The sequence below is a fragment of the Cucurbita moschata genome, unplaced genomic scaffold, assembly GCF_002738365.1.
Source record: "Cucurbita moschata cultivar Rifu unplaced genomic scaffold, Cmos_1.0 Cmo_Scf00003, whole genome shotgun sequence".
NCBI lineage: Eukaryota > Viridiplantae > Streptophyta > Magnoliopsida > Cucurbitales > Cucurbitaceae > Cucurbita > Cucurbita moschata.
The window spans coordinates 5164318-5180110 of NW_019268519.1; the positions used below are offsets into that span (position 1 = coordinate 5164318).

The 15793-nt window shown below is 36.2% G+C and overlaps 3 protein-coding genes and 1 long non-coding RNA gene across 5 annotated transcripts in view; 1 reads left to right on the plus strand and 3 right to left on the minus strand.

Moving 5' to 3' along the window:
* LOC111438136 (1-phosphatidylinositol-3-phosphate 5-kinase FAB1B-like) overlaps nucleotides 1-2396 on the minus strand; it is a 13284-nt gene extending 10888 nt beyond the window's left edge. For both annotated transcript variants that reach the window (XM_023076093.1, XM_023076085.1), the window contains exons 1-3: nucleotides 2224-2396; nucleotides 1774-1851; nucleotides 148-915 (exon numbers count right to left, since the gene is read on the minus strand). In XM_023076093.1, the coding sequence (XP_022931861.1) occupies nucleotides 148-731 (584 nt within the window). In that variant the 5' untranslated portion in view covers nucleotides 732-915; nucleotides 1774-1851; nucleotides 2224-2396. The remainder of the gene's footprint in view (nucleotides 1-147; nucleotides 916-1773; nucleotides 1852-2223) is intronic.
* A 1310-nt stretch (nucleotides 2397-3706) lies between these two features.
* LOC111438161 (germin-like protein subfamily 1 member 7) lies at nucleotides 3707-5348 on the minus strand. Its single transcript, XM_023076112.1, has 2 exons — nucleotides 5161-5348; nucleotides 3707-4352 (listed from the first exon to the last, which is right to left on the minus strand). Exons 1-2 carry the CDS (start codon nucleotides 5285-5287, stop codon nucleotides 3811-3813), a joined length of 669 nt encoding a protein of 222 aa, XP_022931880.1. The 5' UTR covers nucleotides 5288-5348; the 3' UTR covers nucleotides 3707-3810.
* A 1900-nt stretch (nucleotides 5349-7248) lies between these two features.
* On the plus strand, nucleotides 7249-13524 carry LOC111434345 (U11/U12 small nuclear ribonucleoprotein 48 kDa protein). The gene is made up of 6 exons (XM_023071783.1): nucleotides 7249-7258; nucleotides 7369-8785; nucleotides 9646-9760; nucleotides 11178-11285; nucleotides 11732-12517; nucleotides 12612-13524. Exons 1-5 carry the CDS (start codon nucleotides 7249-7251, stop codon nucleotides 12440-12442), a joined length of 2361 nt encoding a protein of 786 aa, XP_022927551.1. The 3' UTR covers nucleotides 12443-12517; nucleotides 12612-13524.
* A 1199-nt stretch (nucleotides 13525-14723) lies between these two features.
* Nucleotides 14724-15793, minus strand: part of LOC111436846 — a 3032-nt gene continuing 1962 nt past the window's right edge. Inside the window, exon 2 of the long non-coding RNA XR_002709344.1 lies at nucleotides 14724-15034. This is a non-coding gene — a long non-coding RNA (uncharacterized LOC111436846). The remainder of the gene's footprint in view (nucleotides 15035-15793) is intronic.

The window sequence follows — 15793 nt, forward strand, 5'->3', positions numbered from 1 at the left end:
TTTTTTTTTTTTTTTTTTTTTTTTTAAGTTCAAGCGCTAAAAAAAATCTCATTTTAAAGACTAAAAATGGACCCTTTTTTTAGTTGGGACCGAAATAAAATTGATAAAAAATTAGATTTGAACTCTTGTATCAACACTTGAGAATACCTGTAATGGCCATAATAACTGGATGATGAAGTCAGGAGAGACGTAGTGCGATTTATGCTCTTCCTATTCCTTAAATTATCTTGCTCATCAGTTATGACACCAGAACTATACGGGTCATAATATTGACGATCATTTGAGCAAGGCGTTGAGTTAACATTGCTGATTGCACTATGACAGGTGTAGTCGGACCTAGAGCTACCAATGCTGGTGGATGAAGAGGATAGACTAACAGCAGAGCAGGTAGCTTTGTCCCCATCTTGCATGACAGATGGCTCCTTCCCCCACTGTTTGAAGCAATAATTACAGACTCTGATCTTCTCGGAATCCTCCCGAGAATTCGTCGGGTCCGTGGAAGGAGCAGGAATGGAATTTGCAGTACATTTTGAACAGAAAACCCGTCCACAGCGACGGCAATGATGCCGCCGGTTGATAAACGTGAACTGAGAGTCGCAGTCATAACATACCCTACAGCTCTTGTCGGGCATCCAAAAGTCCCTCGAGACATTTTCCGGGTCGGACCTCCATGGCATCCATGACTTCACCAAGCCCACCAGGTCGGATAATTTGTTTTCAGGATGGCCCATTTAATGATGTGGATGAAAATGTGGATTCCACCGGGATGGCCACTCCGCTCATCCTAATCTGTTCATCCGCCACCTCAAACTTCTCGATCTAATGTTAAAAAACTACCGAATACAGAATGCTGAATGCTGCGCAACCGACACCTCAAACTTCTCGATCTAATGTTAACCCACGGAATACAGAATGCTGCGCATGGGAAAGTAGTTAGGCATAAAAATAATCATAATCAAAAGAATCAGCGGGTTGTCCTCCAAAAGATTGGGAAAAAAGAAAAAAAAAAAAAACTCAACATGGGTATGTGATATCACAAATATATTGCCACAACTCTTATGACTGGAAGAGCTATTGTACATTCTACAAAAACAGCAATTTCAGTTCAACCAGGAATGAATTGGATTGACCATTTATAATTCATTTAAGAGCCCATCAAGCTATTCTTTAATAGATGTCTAATTTATTGAGTATGATCTATTTATCTTTACAATTAGATATTTAAATCTTTATCGTTCAGGAAAAAGATGCATCCACCTCATTCTCAACTACGAATTGTCCAAGTGAGCCCTCTAGAAAAAACTTCTCTCAAATATTTCTCTTCCTCCTTAATACTATTACTATTAATATGATATATCTCTTCTTTTCTTTTCTTTTTTGTCTCATTTAAATATTTTTACATATGCATTTGAGTGGAAATTTACTTTGGAGCGTGTAGCTCTTCAAATTTTTACGGGACTCAAACATTTTTCTATCTTTCAGTTTTCAATTTCTAAAATTCTTGTCTCTTCATTCCCACTCTCTAACTTTTATCTACTTTTCTTTTTCTTTTCAAAATTTACTTACAATTCAAGTATGTCCATATCTCCTATTCTTAACAACTTCAATATTGTGCATAAAAACCAAAATCTAACCCACATTTGCAAGAATTCAAAAATCACGTCCACTTCCTATGCTTAAGAATTCGTTTAGGATATTTTCAATGAATCAACCCAAAAGAAAAAATAATTGTAAGTTTTAAAGAACAAAAATCTTAAGATTTAATAACATTACCAAGTTATACGCGCTCTTCTTTTCCCGGCGAGTGAATCCAACGAACTTGACGCAACGAAAGATTCATTCCGCCTAAATCTAAAACACAAACAGAAGGAAGAGACTCAATAGCACTCGTCACCATAGCCAAAGCAATTGAGACTCCAATTGAATAACAGAGTTATTGAAGAACGCAGATAAATTATCGAATGCTCGTGTTGAATGAATCGCCATTCTGAATAACAGAATCCAAAAACTTAAAAAGAACGATCAAAGAGACAACAAGCGCAAGTTCCAAGGAAAATGCAAACACATTAAACTAATCGATGATTCTCTCTCGAAACAGAATAATTATGGAGCAGTTTAAAGCAGATGAAGAAAATCGAAACGGAATCGCATTATTCCTACGACGCAAAGCAAAGAAAGGAAAAAAGAGAAATGCGAGAGGCAAACACTACGGAGGATTCTAACCTTAATCAATGAATCTTGATGAAAAAGGAAAACGACGATTGTAGAAATGAATCAAACGGATCTATGAATTGAGGAAACAAACGGAACTCCAATAATTTGTGTCTGCAGGCTCTGATTCGTTTGCTATACCGTATAGTGGTATGAATTTGGATTGAAGAAGTAGAACAGAGGCGGTTTGTTGTTGTTCCTGGCTGGACGGTCGGCTTTTCTCAGTGAAACTCTATTGATTGCTTGATCACGTTCTGGAAATCTCTGGTAATGGCGACTCAAAATTCCTCCCTCAATTCTGTTGTGTACTTTCTCTCCGGCATTGCCTTATTTGGGAGATTCGGGCATTTGGGGCGGTAGACTAGACAGAGGGAACGAGAGAGATAAACAAGTTTTTGAATTTTGTTGCTCCCATTACGCGTTGTAGGAATGTTGTTGCTATTTTGTTGGCCTTTTCTTCTTTTTCAATATTTTTATTTATTTTTAAAAAATCATTATTATCTAATTTAATAAGTTTTTTTTTTTTTTTCTCTGTAACATTCTTTTCTGAGGCTCCAGCAATCTAAATCTCACACAATTGACTTGTTCGATAGGTTAGAACAAGTGCATAATCGTTGTTCAGTTGCTACAGAAGTGCTTTTAAAATCAAATAATAGTATTAAATGGTAGACTATTTATTTATTTTCAAATATTTAATTCGCTTAATTTTAATTTATATTTTTAAAAATTACATTTCAAATAATTAAAAATTATTTTAAAGAGTTATCGGAGATTAAATAATAAAAAATAATAATTATGAAATAAAAATAAAAATATAGTAAATATGTGTATATATAATTGTATTATAAGCATAAATATGGGTTAAAATTAATTATAAATTCAGGTTGATTTTGTTTTATTCAGTCCAGTTTTTAAGAGAACTGATGAACTAAAAGTGTTCGATGTAATTCAACTCAACATTTGATATCCTGACATTTTGTTTCAGTACATCCTTAAAAAACAATCTACTGAGAGAGATGTGCGTTAACATGTTTTGTCTTCACTAGTATGCTTTCTAGGGAAATTTCTGAGAGATCACTGAAATTTTCTTCATTTCTCCTTTGGAATGAACTACAATAACGAGAGAAAAAGATGTCATGTAAAGTTGTTCACGTCAACAGCTATTGCTCGTAGATAAAGGGTTTTTCCTTTTGCAGGTAGCGTGATTTGGGAGGCGACTTTCGAGTAAGACAAGTGTCTAAAACCAGGATTATCTCTCATCGAAGAGAAGAATTCCGATTCTTCTTGTTCGGAAAAAACCCAAGTGATTCCTTCTCAATCTGGGCAATCCTACCTCGAGAAATGCTCCTCTCAGTCTCGCTGCATCACGACTTTTGAAATTATAGTTAATATCGTATTTATACTAATAAACAAGCTAGAAATAAGAAATGAGCCTCCCGAGAGAAGAAAGCACGGGATTAAAAAGAAGGGGAAAAACCCCATTTTTATTCCAATATTGGATAGTATGACAAAAGTTGAAAGGATGAAACACAAATAGGGTTACAAAAAGTTGTAAATTTTTATTCAAAAGCCCTTTTCATTGCATAGTTGCAATTGTTCCTAGGCCTTAAACTGCATCTGGAGAGCCTCAATGACCTTCTCGTCAACTTGGAAGGCCTTGGTGAGAACGTCAAGCGAGATGGGCGGCTTAGATCCAAACACAGCGTTGGCAATGGTGATGGTGCCTGGGTTTTGGCTGCTGAGGCCAGCGAAGGCAAGGGCTGGGCCATGTCCTACGTTGAATTGGAAGTGAATCAGGCCAATGGGGAACACAAACACATCTCCTTTGTATAGCACTTTGGTGAATAGCTTGTTGTCTGGATTCGACGTCACGAACCCGACTAGGAGGCTGCCTTCCACGACCACGAGAATTTCGGTGCCTCGTGGGTGCGTGTGAGGTGGGTTTAACCCGTATGGAGCGTAGTCAATACGAGCTAAAGAGATGCCGAGGGTGTTCAGTCCGGAGATTCGGTCGACGTTTACTAGTGTCACGTTTGAGTTTTGTCGATTGTTTGTGCTTCCGGGAATGTTGAGTCCTTGGAATAAGAAGTCTTCGGCTTTCACTAGCTTCGGGTCCTTGCAGAACTTCCCATTCACAAATACTATACTCAACCAAAAACAAGTTTAAAATATGTTGGATTTGATAGCATTTTCACTAGTAAATGTTGTCTATTTTGGCCCGTTACATATCGTTGTCAACCTTACAGTTTTATAATGCGTCTGTTAAGAAAATGTTTCTACACCCTTATAAGGATACTTCGTTCCCCTCTCCAACTAACGTGAGACCTCGCAATCCACCTCCCTTGGAGGTCTCATTAGTCTCACGATTTTATAACGCGTCTGGTAGGGAGAAGTTTCCACACACTTATAAGGAATGTTTCATTCCCCTCTCTAACCGACGTGGGATCTCACAATCCACCCCCTTGAAAACCCAGTGTCGTCACTAGCACACCCCTCCCAGTGTCTAGCTCTAATATCATTTGTAATAGCCGAAGGCCACCACTAGTAGATATTGTCCACTTTAGCCCATTACATATCTCCATCAACGCATCTACTATAAAGAAATTTCCACACCCTTATAAAGAATGCTACGTGGGACCTCACAGTCCAACCCATGAAGGGTCTAGCATCCTCGCAAACACACCGCCCAGCGTTGAGTTCTAATACCATTTATAACCGCCCAAGGCCACCACAAACAAATATTATCCATTTTAGCTCATTACAACGTTACGATTTTAAAACGCGTTCACTAGGGAAAGCTTTCCACACCCTCATCACGAACGTTTCGTTCCCTTCTCCAACCGACGTGGGATTTCACAAAAAGCACCGAAACTAAAACGCATACCAAACCTACCCTAAACAAACATCGACTACGAGACATTTAAGCTAAAGAAAGAGAGAACAATGTACCAGCAGATTTGGGTTCATCAACAGCAACACAGAAATCTTGAAGAGGACTTGGATCAAAACAAGAGACAAGCATAGCAGCTTGCAAACCCAGAAGAACAGCAAGTGAAAGAACACCAAATGTTGCCATTTTTTGGCTTTTGGTGAAGCAAGTTTGTATTGTTTAATTGATGAGAAGCCTTAGAATGGATTGAATTGTATTTATAGAGCATGGATTGAATTGGTCTGCTTTGTTCAATGGAAGCAGATCAAAAGCTAAGTAAATTATAAAAATTTCAAGCTTACCCACTAAATTCAATAATGTGCTCCAACCTTGAACATTTCTTCAACTACTCCATTTTAATTAATCATTAAATTGAAAAAAATTGTACTAATTAATTTCTTGATCAATAGAGTTGATTTTTGGTAAATTTTTTATTATATGTAAACAAAAAAAAATTAATATTATTTTGAACGCGAATAATTAAATGATAATATGACGTATTTTTATTAGATAAATATTGGATGGAAATGAGATTTTAGATTTTTATATCCAAATTTTATTTATTATAGGTATTGAGTGTGTCACAATGGAAGTGTGACAAATTTCTCCGCTCGATTTAGCTCTAACAATTTAGGAAGCGTTTTTTACCCAATTGAGGCCTGAAAAAATTAGTGCATCTACTGACTCGATTGGGAGTATGAGCTCGGTGAGTTTTGTGTATGGAAACGATAGAAAAATGATTTTGAGTTAAAAATTGCAATTTAAATTAAATTTTAAAAGAGCAATAAACAAGAAATAATTTAATTTATTTAGGCAATTTTCTTAGCCCAGTGTAACAAGCAATAACCTACTCTTATGTTGATTTTTCAACGATTTTGGTTAGAGAAAGAGTAAATTTTCTCCGCACACTTAGAAGAATATTGACTATTTACGACAAGAAAAAACTCTGAATCATTTTCGACCCGTTCAACTTTAATCACTACAGAATACAAGATAACGAAACTTCGAATTTAAAAATTATAATCAATGTCTTGACCAATTGAAATTATGCTAGAGTTAGCAACTCGATCGTAAACCAACATAGATTCAAACATATACTTCATAATAGATCCGGTTTTAAAAATTACCTGATTTTAATAAAATTAAACCGATAAATTTCTTTATTTTATTATTTATTTTTTACCCATATTCTAAAAAATGGAAATAAATATATATATATTAATTTTTTAAATATTATACCCCATGCCTACAATAATTCATATTAAAAAATATGGGTACTAATTTAAGCTAATATAGTTAAGCTATAGTTAAATTGGTTAGGTATATTAAGATATTTTGGATATTTAACAAACTTAAACTAAATGATTAATTAAATTTATTTGCATTGATTTGGTCGGCATAAATACATATTTATTCTTATATTTAAATCAACTAATGAGAGGATGACACGTAAACTAATTAGTTGAAGATTTGTCAATCAATTACCTAAAAGTTGAGGATTGTTAAGACGTATTAAAAAACAATAATATATATTATTTATTTATATTTCTATATATAAATATATTTTATTTATTTGTTTGTTTATATTCGTCAACCAAAAATGACGTAAGGAATTTTTTTTTAATTAATTTGGTAAAATGTCCCTAATACAAATTATTTGCCACGTGTCGTATGTATACACGAAGGAGCAAGGAGGTGTGTTTGAATTGGCTATTTTATTTTATTTATTTATTTATTTTTTAGTATTTAATTGACATCAAATTTGACGAGTTTTTTTCTAGAATTATAATCTGAGGCCTTATTCGACCATTTTTTTAGCTTGTCTCTGACATTCATGACGACCTCTTTGTCTTAATATTGTTTGAGTTCAACGATGCAGTGTTCTTTTCAGTGGCATCACGACACTCACTCGTTGCGACGGTAGTAGATTTGCCTCTACTCTAAGCCAAGTTTTAAGACTCGGCTTTATCTTTACTCTCGTCTCATATTGTCTTCTTAATAACACGACCCCGTGCTTTGTGATGTCATCTCATATTCCGAGATGTCATTTGCGTTCGATGCTCTTTTGGACACACTTGTTATTCTGAGATATTCCGAACATTTACCATATGAGTACTGGTGAGGCACGAACCATCTCTTTTGGACATAGGCTTGGTGAAGATTAAAAAGAAAAAGAATAATAATAATAATAAAAAAAAAATAAATTGGGGGAGTATTTATTTGACAAGAAACAAGAGCAACCGCCGATGTCCCACACTTGCCTCCATTTCACTTCGAAAAGCTCAGAGCGATGAACCCGTCTCTTCCTTCTTCCAACCTGACTTACCCCAAGTTTCAGCCCTCAAACCCTAACCCTAACCCTAATTTCTCTCTTCCCGAATCTCGTGAGCCTCCTCTGGACTTGTCTTCTTCTCTTTACTCCCTCAGAAACCTCATACATGTCGCCAACCAGACCCTTCAATCTCTCTCCTACCTCACACTCATCCAAACCCCATCTCCTAAGCCTGACGATTCCGGTTTCGTTCAGTGCAATTTTGATCTGCGCCACCGTGTTCCGCCGCATTCTCTCTTCCACCACTCCCTCCTTTGCACTTCAGCTCCTCCGCCTCGTATCGACCCGACTCAACTCCTCCAGTCCTTGCTTTATCCCCGAACACTTCAATCGTCTCGTGAATTGGTTAACGAAAAGCGCTTCCGTCAAACGATGCCGGATTCTGATGCCGACCTTTGTTTCTCTCTCAATGATTATTCTGATGGAAGTTCCAATTTCTTCTATCTCGATTGCCCTGGCGTGGTTGCCTTGTCTAACCGGGATGAAATGTCTAAAGTCTTCACTCTCCCTCGTGTTTTGGCTGTTGAATGTGCTAATTTTGTTTGTGACGATGATGGTGATCGAGAGATGAAGAGTTCGTTGAAGGGGATTATAATGCTGCCCTCTGATCTGTGGGCTCTTAGAAGTGAAGTAGAAATGTGGAATGACTACCCCAGTGTGTATTCGCATATTGTTATACGGTCCATATTGGGCTCAGAGATGGCCGTGGACAACCGTTTGAAGACATGGATCATTGCAAATTCTCCTCGGTATGGTGTTATTATTGATGTTGCTATGAGGGATCACATATTTTTGCTGTTTAGGCTGTGTTTTATGGCAATTTCAAAGGAAGCTATGGGATTTCAAATTGCGCTGGAAAATGGAAATGGAATGGAGGGTGGATCAGGGAACCTCAGTTTTAAGTGTCCGATTTTAGTACAAGTACTATTGTGGCTGGCATCTCAGCTTTCCGTATTGTATGGGGAGATGAACGGGAAGTTCTTTGCTATTAACATGCTTAGACAACGTATACTATATGCTGCATCGGGCTTGTCGCTTTTGCCATATGAACAAAAGCGAGTGGAGAGTCCAACTTTGGTAGAGGGCTCTCATAATCTAGTATCTAGTTGTAGTGACACACGGAGTGTGAATTTGAAAGAGTTGGATAAGAAGGTTATAAATAATGTCTATGTTAGTGGAGAAGAAACGGTCAACTGCAGGGTGATTTTTGTGTCCCAAGTCGCTGCGGCTGTTGCAGCATTGCATGAGCGTTTCCTACTTGAAGAAAAGATCAAAGCTTTACGTTTTTCTCATCTGCAAACTAAACATCAGCTGTATGTTACTTCTCCATATTCTGTTTTTTGGTTACTAGTTTTGATGAACTTGATGTTTTCCTTATTGCTATGATTGTGATATTCATTGATCCAACAAGTTTATGCTTGTATCATTCATGAGGTGGAAAATAATTGTTAGGAGACATAGAGGAAATGGGTTTAAATCCATGTCTTCCTACCTAGGATATAAAAAATTTACGAGTTTCTTTGGCAACCAAATATTGTAGGGTAGGATGTTTGTCCTGTTATATTAGAAAGTGAACTCAAATTTGTCCGAACTTTCATAGTTATTAAGAAAAAAAAGATGATCGAAGGGATTCTACAGTCTTGTGTCTAAAAGAGATGGCTGAACAGCTTCTAGAATCTGTCTTTGGAGCCCTTGTCATAAATATGCTTAAACATTTTAAGGACATCATTTCTAGCTATACTAGCTGTGTTTGAAAATTTTGTCAACAGAATTCTTAGCACCTGGAGATTTAAGTTGCCTAGCCCCTTAACTGGCTTTTGAAACTCAAATTAATGGTTGAACCTAGCACTATCAGCTCTAGAAAGTGGACTCCAGTTTATGTTTACAGCAATAACTCTTGGAATTTAGGGTTTAAATTTTAGAAGTAAGCTAGAAGTAATAGAACTTTTCTCCTTCTATTGAGTTCAATTAATCTTCATTTTTCTTTCAGTTGCAATTTTATGGAAAAGGATGTTCTGAGTTTTCATCTGCCTCTTTCATCCAATTTAATCTGCACGTTTTGTTCCACTTGTCTTCATGATTTCATCAAAAGAATTTTCGTACTAAGAAAAGGATATCACTTTTCAAGTAGGTAACTGTTAGAAACAGACTAATCCTTTCTCAACTCTTTTAGGGTTTCTGAACATAACTATATCTCTCAAAGAGCTTGTGAAGAGCGTAAAAGACGGTGCAACTATAGACCTATAATTGAGCATGATGGACTCCCAAAGCAGCAGTCTCATGATGAGGTATTTCTGAACTCTGTAATGGTCTAGTCATGAATTATGTAGTTGGTATAATCGTTATCCTTCCACCTGGATTACTCTTCCTACCAATTTTCTCCGTTCATTTGTTGGTGATTTGAAGTCTCGCCGAATCTTCTTATTTACTGCCCTGAATGGTACATCATGTGCAGAAAAAGATTTTTAAAAATATATATAAAAAAAAGCTTTCAATTCCTCTCTCTCTCTCTCTCTCTCTCTCTCTCTCTCTCTCTCTCTCTCTCTCTCTCTCTCTCTCTCTCTCTCTCTCTCTCTCTCTCTCTCTCTCTCTCTCTCTCTCTCTCTCTCTCTCTCTCTCTCTCTCTCTCTCTCTCTCTCTCTCTCTCTCTCTCTCTCTCTCTCTCTCTCTCTCTCTCTCTCTCTCTCTCTCTCTCTCTCTCTCTCTCTCTCTCTCTCTCTCTCTCTCTCTCTCTCTCTCTCTCTCTCTCTCTCTCTCTCTCTCTCTCTCTCTCTCTCTCTCTCTCTCTCTCTCTCTCTCTCTCTCTCTCTCTCTCTCTCTCTCTCTCTCTCTCTCTCTCTCTCTCTCTCTCTCTCTCTCTCTCTCTCTCTCTCTCTCTCTCTCTCTCTCTCTCTCTCTCTCTCTCTCTCTCTCTCTCTCTCTCTCTCTCTCTCTCTCTCTCTCTCTCTCTCTCTCTCTCTCTCTCTCTCTCTCTCTCTCTCTCTCTCTCTCTCTCTCTCTCTCTCTCTCTCTCTCTCTCTCTCTCTCTCTCTCTCTCTCTCTCTCTCTCTCTCTCTCTCTCTCTCTCTCTCTCTCTCTCTCTCTCTCTCTCTCTCTCTCTCTCTCTCTCTCTCTCTCTCTCTCTCTCTCTCTCTCTCTCTCTCTCTCTCTCTCTCTCTCTCTCTCTCTCTCTCTCTCTCTCTCTCTCTCTCTCTCTCTCTCTCTCTCTCTCTCTCTCTCTCTCTCTCTCTCTCTCTCTCTCTCTCTCTCTCTCTCTCTCTCTCTCTCTCTCTCTCTCTCTCTCTCTCTCTCTCTCTCTCTCTCTCTCTCTCTCTCTCTCTCTCTCTCTCTCTCTCTCTCTCTCTCTCTCTCTCTCTCTCTCTCTCTCTCTCTCTCTCTCTCTCTCTCTCTCTCTCTCTCTCTCTCTATATATATATATATATATTTTAAAATTAACTTCTTGGAACCAAATCAAGCTGGTGCGCCTCTATATACTTATTTTTTGGGTGTGTATTGTAGAGTCTCTTAGGAGCTTTTGAGATGGATGTTTTGCCGTCCTTTCCTTCATTTTGTGCATCTCCTCCCATTATATTTTATGTTAAAAGAATAAACTTCCTGTAGCAATAAATGATGAAGCAGGTGCTGATCATCTGCTTATTGTTCACTTACCCATGATGTTTCTTGGCTATATTTTATATCTTATGGGTTTAATTTTTATAAAAGCAGGATAGAGACAAGACCAAAACAAAAGAGGAATTGTTGGCTGAAGAAAGGGATTATAAACGTCGAAGAATGTCATACCGTGGGAAAAAGGCAAAGCGATCAACTTTACAGGTAAGCAAGCAGCTTGTTCAATTTTACGTCAGCCGTTGTTTTTGTTGTCTCTCGACTCTATTGGCTATTAGCCTAGGGTCTAACTGGGTATGGCATGATGATTCCTTTTCTTATAGCCTTTTATGGAAAATTGACAAAATTCTTAATTAAATGATAATGCTTATCAAGAACATTTGGGGGTAATATCTTCTTAGGCGTACATTGGTCACTTTTTAGAATATTATTCACAACTTTCAAGCTACTAAGATTGCAGCAAAAATGGCCGAATTATGGAAGAGGTGAATCTGCAATGCTAAATAGACCATGAAACTATGTGATACCCATTATGTATTTTCGGTTCCTGAAATATGTTTTCTGACATCTGTTTTCCAACTTTTTCTATCAAACGTTTTTATGTTAGATGATATCCACACTCATGCTCTTACTAATTTTACCTTTCATGGAAGGTTACAAGAGATATTATTGAAGAATATATGGACGAAATTATGAAAGCTGGAGGGATTGGTTACTTTGTGAAGGGAACTGAAGAGAGAGGGATAAAATCTGAACAACCAACTGATCATTACATTACAAGAGATAGTATTGCTGATGGGCACACAAAAGGAAGCAACAGCTCATATGGAGAAACTAGGCATCATATCTCAAGTCATTCCCGGAAGCAGTCTAACTATGATAACAGATATTCAGCATCCGAAAAGCCCCCAAAAGGTAGGTATGGGCACTATGGCTCTCCAGAAGATGAAAGGAAAAGTGTCGGTATAGACAAATATGATCGAGAACACTATCATAGATTCTCAGATCGAAGCAGTAGTCCTAGCCAGTCACACAAATGGAAGAGATATCCAAGTGATCGAGATGATGAGAAGCCAGCAGAAACCAGGCATCATAAATCTCGAGGACTGTCTTCTAGCAGCTCTAATTATCATGGTTTTAGATCATCTTCATCCTCAAGATCGGGGGGTGATTCTAGTGCAAGGAAGGATGGTCACAAGTTAAGAGCTAGTGATAGTTGGAAAAGGAACACAGCTGATAATCATAGTTCAGATTCTTCGGTGCTTAATCCATTTAATGATAGATATACCCCTTCCAAGTGTCATGACCAATTAGAAGATGATCACTCCACTGGCAGAAGATATGTAAATCCAGACGAACTCTAGTTTGCTGATCCTCAAATGCGGGGCTGTCCCGCAAATTGTGCCATACTTTTTAACATTACCAATGTCTACCTTGTGGTAAGTCTTTCTTTCATGCTACATCCCATGTGCCTTTAACTGTGACTTCTATGACTTTTTTTTTTTAACATGTTTTATTCACACAACCTTGCAGCATATGGGCTTCAGATATTTTATCCTCACGTGTATCCTTCATAGTATCCTTGAAGTTTATCCCATTTGCTTATACATTAAATGTTGGAAAACTTATTCTTTCCTTGTTTTTTTTTTTTTTTGTCCCCTTTAGCAGGGATATTTGCCTTGAATGTTGCAGTAGCATAATTTGAACTCATCGTCACTATATCAAAAAATGCCAATTTTACATCATCCTTTTCTGTTCTGGGGTTTTCTAATATTTCTGGACTATTCACAATGACAGATAAACAAAGCGGTTTTATTGGCGTGGATTTTCCATGTCATACGATTGTTTCTTTCTGTCCTCACTTGCTATGGTTTCTACTACTCTGGGAAATGTTTTGGTGTTGCATAACTTGTCCTTTTCCTGTTATCTTCAGTCATGATTGGTATCGGTCGTTTAAAGTCTTACAACGAATAATTAAAAAAAAATATCATTGAGTAGACCAAAGTTGTTCCCAGTTGAAGAATTCAAGAAACTGAGATGAGGAAGTATGAGCGTGGTAGAGTTTCAATATGCATGTTGATGATTTCACTTCAAAAACTTACATGTAGGTCATTATAGAACGGTACAGATCATTAATCTAGCATCTTAACAAACCTTTTACAGTACTACACTGCTTGAGTCCAACCTTATTATTGATCTTATATTAGTTCTAACTATTGTATTACTTTTAGTGTTCTACCAACAGCTCACAAGATCAGTGAAGTATGAAGGCAGTCTGCAAATAAACTTGATCAGAAACCACAATCCAGAGTTTCAGATCGTCGGTTGCAGGCCGTTCCATCCTACATCATACTGATAATTAGCTTCTTATCAGGTATAGAAGGTATGAATTCTGACTCCCTGGTATGTTTTTCTCCTTTTGGGCAGCCCATGTGAATATTAGATACATGTACATCGTTGGAAAAGTTGAAAAGATATGTGAAGCGTTTGGGGGAAAGGGATATGCAGAAATCTCTTACCAAGAAGATAGCTTAGGACTTTGTATAGGTAGGTATGAAATAGTTAGCAGGTAAAGTAGGTAGTTTCTTCCATCTACTTACAAGTAGGAATTCATTGTGTAATGACCTCTATTATCTTCATTATTTTTGTAGTATTTTAGTATAGTGATGTGTTGTATATACGAAGTGTGAATGTCTCAATTTCATACAAATGTCTTTGGAAATATTGTTAAAATCTGGATGTTGATAGATATTTTTGGAAAATTTATGAGAAGTAGAAAAAGAAAATCATAGAACATTAACTATGCAGTATTTCAATGAAGGATGATGAAATTGAATCTCCAATTGTAAATTGCAATGACTTGATTCACTTTTAATTTTCAATGAATTGAATATGTGCAATTTAGTATAGAACAATATGGTTTGATTACATTAAAATACATTTTAAATGAGTTGTCGACAAACTATTGATATATTAGATGTACTTGGAAGTTATATTTAGAAATAAACTACTTATATATTAATGACATACTTGAAGTTATATTAATAGTTATATTGATATATCAATATTATAAATAAATGTTGATATACTCGTTGGGCTTGAAATTACACTTAGAACGAGTATTAACGTATTAGTGATACACTAATAATATATTTGAAATTGTGATGCATATAAGTATTGAAACACCAATGTTATCTTTTAAATAAATTTTGAAAGAGCGTTTATAAACTACCAATACATCAATAGTAGTTTATATACTTATGATACATTAACAAAATATACTTAAAATGTATTTTCAATAAGTAATATACTATCGATCCAAAATAATGTTGGTGTTTCGATGGTATATTAATACTCATTCAAGATTCAAATAAAATTTGAATGAGTATTAATATACTATCAATACACTAATGTTATTATTGAAATTTCATGATTTCTCAACATTTTGGTTACCAAGTTTGGATGGGCGTTAAGAGCGCATGGAGGTGAGTTAGACATGTTTAGTTCAATTTAAACACGTTTTTTTTAGCGTCCACATATAATAAAAAGCGTATGAAAGCATGTTGATTGATAAATTTAGTTTATTATTGGTATAATGTACAACCCGCTGTCCACATAGATTCGAGTGTAATATGGGCATAAAAATAAATGGAAACTTAAGAATAAATTTACTAAAATTCATTAAGAAAATAAAAATATACAAACAAGAGCTATTAAAAACTATTTAGAAAATAGTTTATATTTACAATCAAATACAAAATAATACTATTTACTATTTAACATTTACAACCAAATACAAAATAATGATTGGGGTAGTATTTGAGGTTATGGTTCGGGGTCCTACTCGTGTCACCTCGGTTTCTCCAATCTTACTTATGTCTAAAATTGACTCTAATGCACACTCTTCTTGGTGTGTTAGATGATGCCCTATCCTCTTCGATCATCATGACACTTATCTATTTCAGCCCTCATACGATCAAATGGGAGCTAGTTAACATGTGGGGTCACAACCTACTATTTTCATAGTATGTTTGCGACAGGTTGCACCAATTAGCAATTGTTTGGAGAGATGAGTGTCCAAAGAAGCTACATTGTCGATGTAAAGAGGTAATATTGGAAATAATAATCCTCCTTCGAATTAGTAAAATGACTAATGTAGCTACATGTATATCGGTCCATTCTCGCTGTATTGGAAACGTAAACATAATTGTCCATAACAAGTGGTATCGAAGTCATGCTTCTAAAAAAGTTGTAATCCTGATGACAGCCATAGTGAATCTATGGTTGAACTTTCGAACAAGTAATATGGTTCAAAGAGGAATAACACTAAAACTCGTCTAGTTAAAAAAGTAATAAGCTCAAGTTAAAATCGAAGGGATGACTATTTGAGGATACTTATGTCCAAAGTAGACAATATTATATCATTTTAGAGATATGTCAATGTGACACAGAAGTAAAAGAGGAGTACATGAATGAGTTGATTAAGCATATTTTACTTGGAGTAATTCTAAGTTGCATGACATGCTATAAATTTTCTTAGGATGCATATGGTGAGTGAGAACAAAACATGCTGAAAAGACTGGTGTTGATTGGTAGAAGTAGTCTACAAAATTGTTTGTCTCTAACAAACGATGAATAACTATTTTAGTTAAACTTAAAAAAAAAAAAATATAACAAATCCCTAGACTTAACAAAAAAAAAAAAAAAAAAAAAAA

What these genes read in the sequence shown, in the direction of transcription:
- LOC111434345 (XM_023071783.1), top strand. An exon ending in AGCAGCAGTCTCATGATGAG is followed by an intron (nt 9,761 to 11,177) that starts GTATTTCTGAAC and finishes TTATAAAAGCAG; the next exon opens with GATAGAGACAAGACCAAAAC. An exon ending in CAAAGCGATCAACTTTACAG is followed by an intron (nt 11,286 to 11,731) that starts GTAAGCAAGCAG and finishes CTTTCATGGAAG; the next exon opens with GTTACAAGAGATATTATTGA.
- LOC111438161 (XM_023076112.1), bottom strand. Translation starts at nt 5,287, where the DNA reads ATGGCAACATTTGGTGTTCTTTCACTTGCTGTTCTTCTGGGTTTGCAA. An exon ending in TGATGAACCCAAATCTGCTG is followed by an intron (nt 4,353 to 5,160) that starts GTACATTGTTCT and finishes GGTTGAGTATAG; the next exon opens with TATTTGTGAATGGGAAGTTC.